Source organism: Syngnathus typhle, linkage group LG5 (genome assembly GCF_033458585.1).
Source record: "Syngnathus typhle isolate RoL2023-S1 ecotype Sweden linkage group LG5, RoL_Styp_1.0, whole genome shotgun sequence".
Classification (NCBI taxonomy): domain Eukaryota; kingdom Metazoa; phylum Chordata; class Actinopteri; order Syngnathiformes; family Syngnathidae; genus Syngnathus; species Syngnathus typhle.
Genome location: NC_083742.1, coordinates 18,009,800 through 18,027,574, shown reverse-complemented (window position 1 = coordinate 18,027,574; position 17,775 = coordinate 18,009,800). Strand labels below are relative to the sequence as shown.

The 17,775-nt window shown below is 42.7% G+C and overlaps 1 protein-coding gene across 4 annotated transcripts in view; it reads right to left on the bottom strand.

The window, feature by feature from the left end:
* LOC133154524 (netrin receptor UNC5C-like) overlaps positions 1 to 17,775 on the bottom strand; it is a 113,504-nt gene that overhangs the window by 7,142 nt on the left and 88,587 nt on the right. For 2 of the 4 annotated variants that reach the window (XM_061279295.1, XM_061279297.1), the window contains exons 5-12: positions 12,807 to 12,987; positions 11,777 to 11,944; positions 9,630 to 9,794; positions 7,252 to 7,299; positions 3,976 to 4,167; positions 2,553 to 2,770; positions 1,793 to 1,928; positions 1,568 to 1,655 (exon numbers count right to left, since the gene is read on the bottom strand). In XM_061279295.1, the coding sequence (XP_061135279.1) occupies positions 1,568 to 1,655; positions 1,793 to 1,928; positions 2,553 to 2,770; positions 3,976 to 4,167; positions 7,252 to 7,299; positions 9,630 to 9,794; positions 11,777 to 11,944; positions 12,807 to 12,987 (1,196 nt within the window). The remainder of the gene's footprint in view (positions 1 to 1,567; positions 1,656 to 1,792; positions 1,929 to 2,552; positions 2,771 to 3,975; positions 4,168 to 7,251; positions 7,300 to 9,629; positions 9,795 to 11,776; positions 11,945 to 12,806; positions 12,988 to 17,775) is intronic. The other 2 variants (XM_061279298.1, XM_061279296.1) reach the window with 2 other exon arrangements.

Here is a 17,775-nt window from a genome sequence, read left to right as displayed (position 1 = left end):
CGACCCGCGATGAAAAGCTGTCACGTCGGGCCGTGTTGTCTAAAGCGGCGGAACTAGCTCGTCAAGCAATCAAACGGAAGGCCCAAATGAGGATTTGATCCGTCGCCACCTGCTGTCTTGTGTGAAAAACCATTGTCGCTTCAAGGCACATCTCGTTCTTGTTTTCTTTTTTTTTTGCAGTCTTGACTTTAAAAAAAATATATTTTTGGGGCGAGCACTGCTGGAAGCAGCACTAATCCTCGACAGCATTATCGATTCAGCCGCTGGACCTCATTAATGACTCATGAAGGGAGAAGAAAAAGATAAAATAAACATTCCATCAAGGAGGCGAAATGTAGCGCAATCACTTTGGTGTAGCCGACGCCGAGGTTGCTGCTTAATCCGTTCGGCCTCTACGCATGTGGAATTGTATTCAGGCTCCGGTTTGAAGCTATCGCCCACCATTTTTCACAAATTTAACGTGACACTTTGCAGCTCAAGCTATTTAGTCATTTCGGGGGCTCGAAGCATCATCCGTGTACTGCCCCGAAAAAAGTTATATTTTGGCCTCGACAAGGTTTTCAATGACAAAGTCCTTAAAATCGGATTATCATTGAGCACTCAAGAGAGTAAGGACAGAAGAGGGAAGGAGACGATCACCATTCATGAATGAAATCTAAAGTGGGACTTCCTGGAGCACAAGGTTGCCTTGAGTGTAAAGTAAAAGTAAAGTAGTAAAGCTAAAATATTTTTAAAAAAAATGACACTAATATTTTACTGCCAATTATCGTTCAATCCTCCTGTCAAGAGTGAATATTGACCTTCTGACCTTGTTTCCATACACTCAAATATCACCTCTCTACTTCCTTACTACTCCGACGAGACATTTTTCCAAGAGTTTCTTTCTCTCCAAGATAGTTTGTGAGCTGTTCCAAAGTGGCTGCTCAACTGTAGAGCAGCTATGCACTCGGAATGGCAATATTTCTCTCACATGTCCCGCAGAGAGTTTGAGGAGAAGGAGAGGATTAGAGGACGTGTCGCAGTAAAAACAGCAATCCCCACTATAGCCGCTGGCCAACAAATAAAAAAGAAATGACGTGCAGTATATCTGCATTTTTTTTTTTCTTTTTCCCAGGCTGTGAGGCAAGTTTTGTTTTTCCAACATTGAAATGCAGCGAGTGTGCTTTCATAGCGATATGGAATGAGAACATCCGCACTGGCTCTTTAACACCCACACTTCAATATGAGGCAATAGATAGCGCAACTAATCATATGATTAAATTATTACTAATTTATTCAAAATTATGCTAAATATATCTTAGATATGAAAAAAATTGACAATGGGTCGGTCAGCTTTTGTTTTTTTTTTAACCACGGTTATTTTTGACCGAGCAGCTGTCTTGTCGAGTGATGTCTTTTTTTTTCCGTTTAATTTATTCATCGCTATTGATCAGTTGAGGTGATCAATAAATGTAAATATAATAATAATGGCGAGAAATACGCACGGACAGCATAAATACATTAGGCTGGCAGCTGGGAAAGCACATAGGAGAAAAAGTGAAAGGAAGGGGGAGCGGCTAAGACTTGCCTGGAGCTGTCCTTCCTGTGCACCGTCACATACATCTCGTAGACGCGGCCCTGGGGGACGGCGCCCGCCGGAACCAGCAGACTCACTCCTGCAACCACAAGCAGCACAAACACCTTGCACAATGAGCATATCGTTACGATAACTGCCATTGACAAAGATGGAGCACCGGGTCCTACTTTCATAGGTGGGATTTGGATTTGCTGCAGAAAAGGTTTAAGCACTTACCCGAGTTAGGCACGATGAGGTGTCCCCCCTGGTTGTTGAAGGAGCCGTGCGCGGTACACGAGGGGTCTCGAGTGCGGGCCAAGCTCTGGTTCCGAAGGTTCATCGTGTCGCTGTTCTCCAGCAGAGACTGCGTCAACTACAAGAGCAAAGTTACATGATTAATAATAATGAGCAGTTTATTTATTTTACTTTATTTATTGCTTTAAGGTCGTATTTAACTTTTTTTGTTTTACACATCTCAGTACAGTATTTTATTTGTATTATTTTATTTACGTTCCAATATGTAAAAGTTCGTCACTAAATAGAGACATGTTCATCCTGAAGTATTTCATGCATAAATATGTTTTTTTTGCCCTTTTGGTTTCCTTGAGAACAGCGACTTGGCAAGCTGAGCCTCGTGGCTGGGAGCGCCGCCACGAGGCTCAGCTGGAAGAGGAAAGATCTCAAATCACCGTAGGGTATCAAGTGGTAAAAAAAGAAATAAAATAAGAGCTGCTTTGCATTTCATGGTCTAAATGTGAGCAGACTTGTAAAATAAGCAGATATAGGAAACCCAGAAAGCGATTCAGCTTCAGTTTTTTTCCATTATTAGGCATCGCGTCATGCCATGTTGATGATGCCATCATATTTTTGGAATGCCCTGTTGAAATCTTTTCATTTGGTTTATATGTTTGCTTGGCATATCCATTTTTTTTGTTTATTTGATGAGGTTGTCTTCAAAAAGGCTTCTAAGTATTTTGGCGTATTTCACGACCCTTACCTTGGGAGAGAGCTTGGACGTAAAGTCTCCTCCGAGGTCGTCCTGCGGCGTGACAAGGCCGGAGGAGTTGTACACCTTGATCTTCAGGTTGGGGAGGGGCTCTAAGAGTGGAGAGTTGGTCATTGGGATTTTATCGGACACGTCGCGGAGGGCATATGCGGGACCGCCGTACGTGGCGGCGACATTTGTCAAATCGGGAGGGGCTGAAAAAAAACCAGCTAGGGAGGAGGGGAGGTAAAGGGGGGAGAGAACGGAAATAGGGACAATGGGAATTAAGTGAAGCGTTTCAAAAGAAAAATCAAGTACACAAACATTTGCTATCATGAAAACCAACATAAGCACGGCTTTCCCGAACAATTATAGGAACAATATCGTACTAGCATTCTTGCCCAAGTCATTTAAGTAAAGGTTGGTTGTTAGCATTTAGCGCGTTAGCTAACAAATTGCTCCTTTACTTCTGTCATTGGCATTCAACACATTGGCTAGAAAAAAAACCCCACACAATTGGGCAGATATAGGAAACCCAGAATGTAATATTCTTTACTTCTGCTTTTAGTATTTCATGTTTAAAACTCCCTTGTGCGTATTTTTACACGGCTCCTTCCTGAGTCGTCCCCGCTAACGTACGTAAAAATGACAGTGTCCATGTATCACAAGATAACTTCCTGGCCTCCCACTAGCACTCATAAATAAATCCACATCTGCAATGTAAAACACAGATATAACACCATAAAAAGAAAACACGGACATGAGGAGCACACTTGTTCTTAACCACGTCAACATTTTCTCTTCTAGCATTTGGATGCATATTAAGTTACATCTTGCCTTCGTGTGTCACCAAGGTGCATATAGACAATATGTACGTTTTTCAGCAAATAGCTGAATCGGTGAATTTATGAATATCGAACCGAGGGATGCGCACAACTACCAGATCGATCTCAAATTCCCTGACATTTCTCGAAAGCAATTAATGCGTGCAACAGTGAGCTTCTTTGGGTCCTCCCCATTAGGTCGACGGAAAGAAATGTCAACGCAGGTGCAATTTAACCACGGGAAAGACGGATGCTACGGGTGGGAGTCAATGTGGCGCCGGGGGAACAAGGTCAGGTAAAGTCGGCGGGAGGGATGTTGACCAACAGGATGAGGGATTGACCGAAATGTGCGAGACACTCTCCAATTCCAGCCATGGGTATTTGCAAACCCAGGGCTCGATTGTTCGACAAGCCACGGCCGAAACGGAACAAGACAGTTACTTTAAACGGCCGTTTTACCAAAACCTAGCCTTTCACTATTCAGGAATTTCTCCAACTGAAACTCAGTCGGACGAACGTACACAATCTTCCTCAAAGAACAACACGCCGCATAACCTTGTTTACACACTGGATGAATGGATCAGACAGGATCGAGTCAAGGCTGCAAGTACCTGATCTGGCTGTCTTGATGTTGACCGACTGGAAGCCTCCGTTGAGCGCTGACGTGTCGATGATGTCTGAGTCGAAGTCGCGGTGCGTCTTGCGGTACACAAAGAGCGCCACGATGACCGAGATGACCAGACACATGATGACGGCGATGACCACGCCCACATAGAGAGCCACGTCGTCCGTGCTTGGAGCCGCTGGAAAAACACAATTCGTCAATTTTATTCATGTAGAACTTTTCACAGAGAGGGCTGTGATGATTACACAGTATAATATGTAAATATATACTATACTAATACTGTATATAGGGGGATATATTTATATCAACAAATCAAAACCTGATAAACCAAAAAATAAATAAATAATAGTCATTCGACTACAGACTCCTCCAAATACTGCCTGGACAATGACATTATCTGACTGTCCTACCTTTCAGACTGCAAGGACTGTGAAACTTAAACAAGCTTCAAGCATGCGTAATAAAAGCATTTGCCTAGACACCATTTTAATAAGCTTGTTAATTATTTTACAAGGGTCCTCCTTCAATATGACACGCGACTTTCACTTGCAACATTCACCTGCACTGCAGCATACGACAGCTGCATTCTTTTTTATTTAGTTTTGTTGTTGTTGATTAACTTCCATGTTTTACCTCCACAGTCTTCAGATGTAGTTTTTGAAAAGTAAATTAAAAATGACATTAATTCTAATACAATATCAATATTTGGAAATTAGTATTAATTATAACACACATTAATTAGCCTTAAATCAGTCAGGATAAGCCCCGGCCCATCTGCGACCCTAGTGAAGATAAGCGCCAACATGGATGCATGGATGGATGGACGGATGGATGGATGGACGGACGCTTTTTATTCGGGTCTCATAGATCTTGCATTCCGATGCACGTCTTCACAGAAAAAAAAAAGCCTCAAGAGCGACCACCTGAGGGCGCTGTGAACCACCTCAACCGTCTCAAGGGATGCTGAACGGAGGATCGAAGGCGTGACGACTGCACAGGCTTGTTTCTCATAATTAAGTCTGAGCAGGCCATGAACCTTTTAATGAAAAATAAAAAAAAATCTGGGGTAACCACAGAATCTTAATCATACAGCAAATTGCTATCGGTTCATCGTTCACGCACTACAATATTGCAGATTTATATATATATATATATTATATATTATATATTGTGATATATATATATATATATATATTTTTTTACACGTTGCCAAGTCTGACTTTAGCGAAGTAAATTACTAAAGCATTTTAAATCGGATTAGTTTGAAACCAAATCTAAGAAGTACTTCTTAAGATCTTAATATTCTCATTTTTTTCACCGAATGATGATGTCGTGACGTAATTGCATATCGTAACTGTTATGTTTCTTTATATTCTTCACGTTTCATATGGCACTGCTGTGCCGGCAGCGCCTTGCAAAAGGATTGTAATCCTCAAATTATGATTTTGTGATAGCAATCATGATGCATCTTTATTAATCAATCTTTAATCTGATTGACCTTCTATTTTAAGGTCTCCAACACGACAACTGTCACTTGAAAGTTTATTTAATGCCCTTTTACAGCTTGACAGCCTGGTATAATACGCTGTCTCCTGACAACGAGACACAGGAGAGGGGGAGAAAAAAAGCAACTGGACGTGGGTGAACACTTTCGACCCGCTTGGATGAATAATGGTTTTGGACGTGTGCGCGTGCGAGCGCATGTGCGCATCTGATTTGAAGGCAGCATGGCAGAATGAAGGGGCTGTGATAGAATGAGGAAGAAGCACTGTAATGGTAAACAGCAATACGTACATGGAGGGGGTGGAATCGAACCCGCACACTCTGCACTGTGAGGCGGACGTGCTAACCAGTGCCCCACCACGTACAACGATTTAGTTTTTTAATCTTGAGGAAAAAAGTTGTAATATTGTATGAAAAATTGCTAAAAGCCGAAACATTAAGGGTCATTTATTGCAAATATCGTAATAAGGTCCGACAATAGTTTGAGTAGAAGTACTGCATATCAAAAAAAAGTTGTCAATAAGGAAACTTTTTGTCACTACGAGTATTCCATTTTTGTCAATTCACTCTTTCCCCATCCTACTTTTTATTTGTGATCCAGAACTTCAAAGTCATCTCGGCGAATAAGAACTGACCCACACATTTTGAATTCAAAGCTCTGCAAATTGAGTTTTCTTCACGCCCGTGGACACACAAGTATCACCTTGTAGTCCCCTTGTGTGTGTTTGTCACACAACAAAATGTGAAAAACCCGTTCCACATTTCTACATCTGAGTGGACACACTATAAAAGGAGCCAATGAAACACCTGAAGCGAGAGTCGTATTCGTACATCTTTGATGCTGTGCTCAGTCTAATCTGACAGCGCTCGATGCGAGGGGGTGGATGTTTTACGCTCAAATTCCAGCTCGCACGTACACACACACACACAAAGTAAGCACCCAAAGGTAGCTACCTAAGTCAGTATTCGTAAAATTTTATGTTATCATCATAGGCCAGGGTGGGTGGTTGGCTGTCTACGTAGGTAAGCAGGTAGATTGGTAGCTAGCCGTCAGCCATTTTGAAATTCAGTCACGCTTACACACATTTAGTCAACATCAAATTGACCCAAATAAATGTATCAGTCAATTTTTGACCCAAGTTGGGTTATTTTTTTGACGCAACAGTACAGCAGTGAGGCTAGCTAGATACAGTCGGTAAGTAGCAAGGAACCCGAAGGTAATTAGCCAGTTAGCTAGGTAAGTAGCTAGGTACGGTAAGGTAGGTAGGAAGTAGAAGCTGGCAACACAGAGGAGCGTCTGCCTGGTTATAAAAATCATAAACACATAATGAGCCATTTCAACCAGAGCATATGCAAAGTGTAATTCCACAAAGTACTTCTTTGTGCATTTTGATAAATGTCTGTCAGAATGTTTTTATTAAGATTGAGGAAGTGTTTTAAAATGTGTCCTTTCACACTTGGTTTTCCTCCTTTGAACAATTTATTTACCGCTTCCCTTGAAAACGACTTCTTCTTCAAATTGAATCTACTACACGGCTTTGATTTACATTCCCATCACACTGGCAACGGAGAAAAATAATTGATGTGTCTTTGATGCCGGCATGAGAGCACAGCTTACTTCTTGAAGGAAACAAATACACGGATTTTGTGATAAGAGAAAAGCACAAATAGACATAGACACAAAAACACACACGTTCACAACTACTCACACAAAGGAAGCAAGAAGAAAAAAAGGCAAGGAATGAAGGATAAAACTTACATGTGAATCCCACATCACTCTTTTCTTTGGACGTCTCAAACAATGAACCTTGGGGACAGGGAAAAGAAGGAATGAAGGATGGATGGATGGATGCTTGGATGAACTAAACAAAAAAAAAAGGAGTCAAATGGGACAACACACGGACTCAACACTATCAGCGTTGTTGATCTCGATGCCATTCAACGGCAAACGTGTGACTCTTTTTGCACGCCATTTGTTCTTAATCGTCGGCGCATCTGCCAAATGCCAAAGCGATTAGCGGTCGGGATGATGCTAAAATGCTAACGTGGCGTGACAGGAATGCAAGGCACGCCCAATTACAAAACAAGACAGCGTGGAAGAAAAAAAGCATTTGATCAAGCATGGAAGCCAAATGCGATTCTTTTTACAAAGTCGTTCATATTTGTGCTCATTTTTAAGTGGCAATAAATGATACATGCAGTAATTAAATCAGTTTATAATTGCCTATAGAGTCACAAGATGGTGACTGCATTTATTTATCTCCTCACATTCTACAATATATTAAAAAATATATATTTCCTCACTTTTCCTCAAAGATTAAAATGGATAGAAATAAGATTATAGGTGAAACCAATTTACATAATATAGACATGTTGATTACGCCTTAAAAAGACCATCAAATGATCCAAAATTCATTATTAAAAAATTCATTATTAAAATAAATTAAAAAGCGTAAACAAAATAGACGTCAAGGATGAAATAAATAGTAATATGATTACTATCATATTCTGTATTTCAAAGACTCTTCTCCGGGGTTTAAACGTGCTACGTTAAATTAATAAAATATTGCCTCCAAATTGTCATGACAACAACAAAAAATGTCGGTTTAGTATTCTACCTGCTGTCTTGCGTCATGCAAACGCAAACGGTAAAAAACATTACGCGACTGCTGTGCTATCTCCGTAAATTACTGCGGCTCTAAAAGACGACACCAGAATTTATTTGCAGCGACGTGAACCGCACATGCTCACACACATTTTATGCCTTCCTGTTAGTGCTACAGGAAGTAGTTGAAACACAAGCCCGGTGTGTCGAGTCGTTACAAAGACAGAAAGTCAATTGGGGGAAAATGAGCCTGAATGAATAATCCTGCATTGGAGAAAAGCTGGCAACATGAAAGCAGCAATATGGAATAACTGCATCTAAATGCAATGGCATCAAAATCATTATGACGGAGTCTTAACGAGCCACCGCATCTTCCTTGTTACCATGGTGACCCTTGATGGACAAAAAGAAGCAAGAGTTTGACAACACAACTTACTGCTTCTGTTTTTCCGTCTTTATGGGTTGGACAGTAAATACGTATGGATCTGGATGTACTTTCACTTGTTGATGCATTTTGTCATCCCGAGAAGCCGATACGACTCGGAAAAATAACGATCGTGACAAGGCGCCGGCTGATCATTCCTCGCTAATGAAGGGTTGTTGTCGCTCAGCGCTGTCGCCGAGAACCTGTGGCATCCTTGGATGCGCAAACATGTGACAATTTGCCCGCGTGTGTGTTCTAAAAATACGTTGCGCGATGTTTTCTTTTCTCCTCTCGTCAAATGTCTGCCAATTACTCGGGGCGCAATGAGTAAGAAAGGTACTCCTCCTCGCGCTGCAAGTCAACAAATATAATTGGCCGCACCTTGGAGAACCGCCGCTATCTCGGCTTTCAAGCTTTTTAGAAATTCGCCACAAAATCATGGCGGCAATGAGCCGAATGACAGTTCAATTGGTGGCTGATGCACTTTATGATTGTTATTTAAGCCATGCGACGTTTTTCTAAGAAAGGAGGCTTTGACTTGACCGGGCGAGGCCACCGGCGGGCGACGTGCGGAAAGTAAATGCGGATGAATCGACACCATGAAAGCAGGGTGAGAGACACAAGGCCGGCGAAGGGAGAGATGACAGCGACGCCTGAGGAAGAGTAGGGATGTGGCATGAAACAAAAAGCAACACTGCCTAATTGCTGCATCTTTTATGCTGTACATTCAAACATACAACACAAAATCTATAAAAATGATCCCTTGAAAAAACCCGATGAAGTGGGGGGGGGGGGGGTGCAAACATAAACGGGAAAAGATGGCCTTCACTCTCGCGATCTTCCAACGAAAAAGAGAGCAGAGCAAAGCCTTGTCCTGGAAAAAGGACGGAAATGTGACATTTGAAAACTCATTTTGGAGCCATTGTGTCAGGGGAGAAGGCTGAGCGCAACAGAAACTTGCCTGCTGGCCAAGGGAAGATGGAAGATAAAAGAACATAATGGCTAATCCCAAACTTACATCATATTTGAAAGATTCTGCTACTTTGCTAAAAATGATTAGTCTGGGATTCGTCAACATGGCTTGCATGTTGGTGAAGGATGTACTCACTTTGCATACAAAGTCCGTCGGTGCAGTTCTGAGAGTTAAGGACCAAACCCTCGCAGTCCTTCCCGCCGTTTTTGGGCGCCGGGTTGTTGCACTCCCGCCTCCTCCACTGGGTGCACTCCGTCCCGCAGGCCGACCACTTACTCCATTCGGTCCAGTCGCCATCCACTAGAGGGAACGCAAAGGAAACGAAAACATGAGCGCTTTGAAAAATTTTACAAAAAAAAGTGGCGGAAGGGGGTGCAAATACAGTAACATGCATCAGCCCTGCTCCTCACAGCAAAAAACAACAACAACTAATTGATGCGTCATACAAAAGGCTGAATGCTTATAGATGCCACAAGGGGGCGGCAAAGTACAAGTGTTGCTTTGTAAAGTGACATTCCAGTAGAATTTAGTGGGAACATTTGACAGAAACCTTAGTAGGAAAAGCATACAAATTCAATAGACATGAGCATTAAGCAAGAAGAAAAATCGCATGAGCCATGAAATAAGTGAATGGTATGAAACATTTTAGAAAAATTTAGAATTTATGCTAATAAAAAATATGGGTATATTGTTGAAAATTAGATGGGAGAAAAAAAACTTGATCTGAATCCGAGCATGATGAAATTTTCTGCTTGCACTCTGACTGACTGGTGGAATAGGAGTAAAATAACGCCCGATAGTAATGTACACGAGTTTGTGCACAACAACTCGCCAGTTTAGCGCATGCTTTTTAATCTCATTTAATGGTATGAAACTCTATTGCACTTCCATATATTGGAGATGTGAAATTGCACAATTGTGCATTGGAATAACAAGGATTGCTCAAACGGGTGATGAAAATATTTATTGGAAGAAAGAGTATTACAAATATTGTTTGTATATTCAGAGGAGGCTATAGAACTGTAACTGTGTGTTTGATGAAATAATAATAATATAAGTGGAATATACAGTGGAACTTCAACTTTGGAAACTCATAAAAAATTTGCAATCATCTTCCCCTGTGGTTCATCATTCACGCCTCCACAAGATCAGATTTTTTTAGTGATCACTATTATATAAGCAAGTCCATATTTACTATCCGCTAAAAATATTTGGTTGATTTTCTTTTGGATGTTCTGTGACACATAGGAACAAGTTTGCGATGTTCGCCGCTAGCCACAAGCAAGCTAGCCACCGATGGGATTTTGTATGACGGTCAGTGACAATTAAGGTTTAAAGAGTATTTCATTTTTTTTTGGGGGGAGTGTTCCACTGTATAAAAGAAGGTGCAATGATACATCAGCAGCAAGCTTTATGAAGCCTGAAGATGGCCGTCAGGGGCAGTCAGTCCCTTGGAGCATTCATGGACTTTTCCAATGTCCTCTGCAACTTCCCTGTCCGGCTCCGGCATGTTGCCAGTCTCCTCTAAAAGACACAGGTCACACTTACCTCAGTTTGGGTTTATTTAAAGAAAGGGAAAGCTGCGTCCATCGAGCTATCTTGCTAGCAGGTTTTGTAATTAACGCAAACCGCAATTAAACCTACGTAGCATAAAGCTGCTCCGCCAGTAATAGGAGAGTTTGGATCCCAGGCCTTTATGTTCTTCTTGTATGTAACTGTAAGAAAAGTAACTGGGCAAAAGTCTGCCTGCTTACGGAAAAAGTCGTTCCGGACGACTATTGATGTAGTAGCTGTTCCTGGAGTGGTGCCCGAGTTTGTTGAGGAAAAAAAAATAAAATACCCAAAGGGTCTCAGGTGTTTTAATACAGAAGTCATCTGTTTACAGCTTATTGTGTTTGGAGGTAACAATGAAGTAATTTGAGCTGTGTTCTAAGACCATACGATCACACAGCAAGACATGTCCGGGCAATAAATTGCATATTATTTTGGAGCAAATGTTTTTACTTTTATTTTTATAAAGATCTTCAACTCACTCCAACATGGTACCAAATAGCCACAAAATGGTGACAAAGCACACTACTTTTCTCTCAATGTAGAAGGTCATCAAATCACTTCAACAATGTGCCCTGACATCAACACGCCACAAGATGGCGCCAAAGCAACATAATGATGATGAAATACTACCACTTTATGTTGCGTTATATCGCAACTCTACGACACCACCTGCCCGTGACGTTGCATTTGAAGTTCCGGCAGAAAAAGGCAAACGGGTTCAAACTCACCGGTGCACAAGGAGGTGCAAGGCAGTTTCTGGATGGCCTGTCCATCACAAGGCAGTCCTCCGTTTAAAGGGGCAGGGTTAGTACAGCTGCGAGTTCGTTTCTGGAAGCCCCGCCCACAGCGGCTGTTACACACTGACCACTCCGTCCATGTCGACCAGCCACCGTTCACTGTGAAGTTACAAATCAACGGCACGTCATGCAACGTCACGACCAAATGTTTCGTGACACAATTGGAGTCAACGGAACGTGTCGGTCAGTATTTGAAGCGACACCTTCCTATCAGTTGAAACAAAAATAGGTCAAATTGAGCTTATTCATGGAGCTTCCTCCCCACCATCTTTTTCTTCATCCCCCTGATGATCCACCGCATCCCTGCACTATCCTTGCAACTTTTTCACCTTGTCAACAGCGTCAGCCGGGCCCCTCCGGGAGAGCCGAGGAGATTGAACCGCAGATTGAACAATCTATTTCTGTAAGGATACATCAGTGTCAAAGCACTCCATCTCGGGCTGTCTGTCTGTTGCGGCGCACACTTACACACACATGTAGTTATTTCTGATTGAAGCACACGGCGGAGCGGTGCCACGGCCGTTACGCTGGGGAGAAACACGCCGAGTGTGTGTTGTTTTTTTTTGTTTGAGTGTGTGTGTGTCGTCCGCGCATTGTTTCCTTTGACCAAAATCTGGGACTTATTAGTATTACTCGTTTTGATGTCATTGCGAGTTACAGCTAAAAGATCTTCCCATATTGTTTGTCTTTTTATATGCTAGCTCCTTCCTCTCAGGATATTCTTTGAAAATAATCAATAGAATACTATGATAGGTCAATAGTTCCAAAAAGTTGGAAGATGATGAGTCTGCAGCGAGCCGGGTGATGGAAAAAAAAAAAAACCTACTAATCCAACGTTTGAGCTCAAAGATCTTTGGGCGGGATAATCAATAAGGGTTAGTACGTCCGACTTTATATAAGGGTGATTCAAAAGTGAATTTTCACGCAGAGGCTAATTCGTCCATCTGCTAAAAACGCTTACCGTAAACAATGACGGTGGCCGTTGTGCTGTGTCTCTTGGCCACGATGTTCTTGGCCACGCACGTGTAGTTAGCCGTGTCGGAAAGACGCGCTTGTTTGATGATCAGGTTGTGGTCGATGGTGATGTAGAAGTTTCTGTCCTCCGCCGGGTCGATGATCTCTTCATTCTTCAGCCACTCCACCTGCCGGAACCAAGAACAGCCGTGAGTTCAATATTCATGACAGCTTTCGGACAGAAATGAGCAATACTGGAATTTCTGCTTCCGCTATATATGTTAGATTTTTTTTTTTATTGTCCAATCAGATTTCAATCAAATCTGCCCAGGGACTTATCAGCACTAGGATTATTTTTCGACCAATCACGTCAGACTCTCGATGACATGTTCATTTTCCTTGCTCTGATTGGTCGGTCTCATCATAATTTGTTCCAGTCAATTAGCGACACGTCTCTAACGATCGACGCACATTAACGGATCAAATAATCGGCATCTCCGGTGATTATGATGCATTTTATTTGTACTTTGAATGTTTTTGTTTTGATAGAGTACTGGCACAGTTGTAAATGTCGAGATCCCACACAGGCGACTGGCAACAGAGAAAAGTGTCCTGAACATATGCTTTTACAAGACTCCTCGGGTGAAGGGTAGGACAGCGGGGAATATCCTATTTATGAGCCTAATCACATTTCCCGAGCGCAGTATTTACGGCGGCGAGCTCTCGTAAATTCAGCCTGTCCGAGCTTTATGGTCGCGGCATAAATGTTGGCGGCAACGTTGTTCCATTCGCATTGTTTAATTTCCTTCTCACTTTACGTTAGGAAATGGAAATCTCAGATGTGAGGAAAACAGGGCTGGCGTTATTGCGCTGCTAGCAACTTGATGCTCCTCTTCGCAGACTTGATTCTTGGGGTGACGGAAAGCTGCTTGTTTGACCTTTTGCTTTCTAATATAAAAGTAAAGGTTATGCTCCACAACAAGAAAATGGAACATGCAGGCTGTGTACAGGAAATATTTGAAGCTGGACTGGCCAAAAATATCAAGACTGGTTCAGGAGGACATACAGCTAAGCTAAGTCGCATCAGTTGAAGTGAGACATGAAAGGAACCGGAAGAATCCGTCCGTCTGCCCATCCATGCAACCCATCATGCAATCCATCCATGCAATCAATTCAACCGTCCGTCCGTCGACCCACCCGCCCGTCTGTCCGTCCATCCATCCAAGCAAACCATCCATCGTTTGGTCCGTCCGTCAATCCACCCATCCCTTCCACTCCAGCAATTATTTTGTGGCGTAGCGTCACACACGTGCTGAGGTATTCTACTCCATTAGTTCTTTTCCTTCTTTGCAAACACAGTTCATAAATGACTCCCAGTCAGCAAAATCAATAAGAACAAACATGCCTCCTGCACTTAAAAAGTCATTTGAACTTCAATGCCAATTAACCCCAGCAACCTTCCGCTCTCGCACTTGCTTACTGCAGCATTTTCCATGTCTGCGGCGCAAATGAAACAGACGCGCGACGCCGCAAAACAATGCCAAAGCTGTTTTATCACAGCTGTAGTGCACTCGTTTCTTTTTCAGGATCCGTTGGGCTCAGACAACGAGACCCCAATACGGTCGCAGACATCGCATCATTAGCCCCAGCGTGTGTTTGTGTTCAAGACAGCAGACGGTGGCTGATTGGATCAAGCCATTCTTGGCAGGGTTGACTGGGCGGACATATTTGTTATTTTGACTCTCGCCCCAACATCACCTGTCTCCCCAGCGTTAGACGCACAGCGTTAGACACAAGACACACAAACTTTGGATACAATCACATGTGCGCATGCTCGCTAACACCACACACGCAGATAATATGTATAGCCTTGGCCTTGGTTTCAACTGAGAGAGGATTTGCTAAAGGTTTAGCAAGAGTCCACTCTTCTCTTCTTTGAAACAAAAGGAAAGCAGTTTTGCCCGGTCAGTATCCATCCATCCATCCATCCATCCATCCATCCATCCATCCATCTTCTTCCGCTTATCCGGGGTTGGGTCGCGGGGGCAGCAGCTTCAGGAGGGACTCCCAGACTTCCCTCTCCCCAGCCACTTCCTCTAGCTCATCCCGGGGTATCCCAAGGCGTTCCCAGGCCAGCTGAGAGACATAGTCTCTCCAGCGCGTCCTGGGTCGTCCCCGGGGTCTCCTACCGGTGGGACATGCCTGGAACACGTGTTCCAGGAGGCATCCTGATGAGACACCCGAGCCACCTCATCTGCCTCCTCTCAACACCCGGTCAGTAATAAACTTGAATCATGACTACGTCTAAAATGTTAGGGTTCATCGTTAACATGTCTGGCTCGTGAGTGATTTTTAAATCGAAATATTTTTCGATACTATAAAGGCTTGTCCGAATTCAGGGTCGTGCCTCTTCATTGGCGAGGACAGACAAGAGCGAAGAAGGTCCCCAAAGCTCCAGTAATAGTTCCTGTTCTAGAACTCTTCTCTTGAGTAACCTGTAAACTGGCAATTTATTAAAACTAGTCTCTGGACGTCACTCGGGATCGTCCGCATCACCCGGTCTGCACCGAGCGGACTGAGCGGCAGAACTCAGCAGAGTGTTTTTACACAATTGTACCGCATTTGATGTGAAAACCGGTACGATTCACTTCTTCATCTTTTGTTGCTCGAAGGACAAACGTCCCATCTCAAGCTGTGCGAGATCAAGGCAAAGGCAAAAGGGAAAGCGTTAATGCACGGCGCTTTCCATCTGCCTGCTTTTTTAGCGGTGCCGGCGGAACAAAGGCTTGGATAAAAGTAGGCCACGTTATAGATATTATTGTTGCGCTGGGGAGCGCCGCAATAATAATAAAGAAATAGAATAAAAGTTCCGCAAGGCGAAAGCTTTGCGAGCGGGAACATCACAGTGTGACGCAGAAGAGGAACGTCATGAATCTTTCAAAGGCAAAACCCCCCAAAAAGAAAAGTCAGATTAGAACCAATGCTAAAATGCACTATGGTGGAGATAAAATGATAAAACACATAAAAGATTGTATACGCAAGACTCTTTTACAACCTGCAAAGCACACTGTACTGAAAATGAAGTGTCGATATTGAGGATCATCCTCCTTGATTAGCTCTATTATTTCCATCCCCGCAAGACCACAGCCGAGTGGCTTAAAGAGCTCTCTCTCTGCCAGTGATTAGCCTTGCCCGAGTGTGTGTGTGAGTGGGTGGGTGGGCACTGAGCGGGCGTCGTGCGCTCTAATAATAATCCCAACAAGCCACCCCAGGAAGATTTGTCACTTCATTTCATGCTGGAATGACACTCGAGTGATGGGGTGCCGAGGTGGGAGAGCAGGAGGAGCCGTACTCACTTTCATACGTGGAAACTTTTTCAAATTAGCCCGCCAGAGTGGCATTCTTTATTTATTTTCGAGTTGAGGAAAGTTTGCTTGAGTTCTCTGACGGGGGGGGGGGGGGGGGGTAACAAGGATTTGTGCAGACCCTAATGCATTGTTATTGACCAATGAAAAGCATGGATCTCCCAAACGGTGGATCTTTTATGTGGAAAGTAACAAAAGCACTTGACTTCCTCTTTAAAAATGTTGCAATGGTGGTATGGTGGGGGGGGAGGGGGTCACTGTACTGCGCGCTCATCATTTAAATTTCGTTGTACATGTTACAATGACAAATATCTATTGGAAGTTTTTAAGTGCATCTTATAGTGCGGAAAATACGGCATCTATCTATCTATCTATCTATCTATCTATCTATCTATCTATCTATCTATCTATCTATCTATCTATCTATCTATCTATCTATCTATCTATCTATCTATCTATCTATCTATCTATCTATCTATCTATCTATCTATCTATCTATCTATCTATCTATCTATCTATCTATCTATCTATCTATCTATCTATCTATCTATCTATCTATCTATCTATCTATCTATCTATCTATCTATCTATCTATCTATCTATCTATCTATCTATCTATCTATCTATCTATCTATCTATCTATCTATCTATCTATCTATCTATCTATCTATCTATCTATCTATCCATCTACAATGCATAAGTGTCAAACTCAAGGCCCGGGGGCCAGATACGGCCCGCCACATCATTATATGTGGCCCGCGAAGACAAATGTGTCATTACTAATATCACAAATTGTCTTCACTTTTTAAAAATTGAGATTTGGCTAGCGAATTTTTATTACCGTTCAATTTTTAGCAGTTTTTACTAGTGTCTGATTCGATGCGGCCCGTGACAAAAATGAGTTTGACGCCCCTGGACTGACGCGATCCCGATCCTCAAGTGTCATGGGGTCTAAATCCAGTCAGTGGGAAAAGAAGCAGCTAAAAGGGGGCCAGAAATAGTCCCGGAAGGTGCTGGCGGTGTTAAAAAAAAATACAACAGACAGAGTGGAGTCGTTTGAGAGGATGCGAGGAGCCGAAAAGACACAATTCAGGAGGGGAGTGAGAGATGAGCGCTGGCAAGGCAACACCATCCGTCTTTCGCCTCTGCTCACGTCACCTCTCCTCAGCAAATAAAAAGACAATTGTGTGTGTGTGTGTGTTATCGCCAACAGATGCTAAGCAAAGCAAACACATCAGCCGCATCCCGATGTGTGGCACTAAGTAGAATAGTAATCAAGCCCTTCATTAGCGAGCTAACAAAGGCCATTACTGCCTAATCAACACTCTTCAAACTCAATCGGGGAAAGCTAATAGAAATTTAATCCAATGGCGCGCATGAATTCAGCTAATGTGGATGCGCGTGTGTTTGCACAAAACCATAAGACAATGAAGTTCATCATCAGCACTCCCGCCTGTGTGCATTAGAATTTTCTTTGTACATAGAAAATATTTAAAGTGTCACAAAAATTTGCAGCTACGGGATACGCTTTTCAGTGGAAAGTGACGCCGACGTATTTTTGGGATACAAATTTAAAAAAAGAATAAAAAACTTGCTATATATATAGTCGTG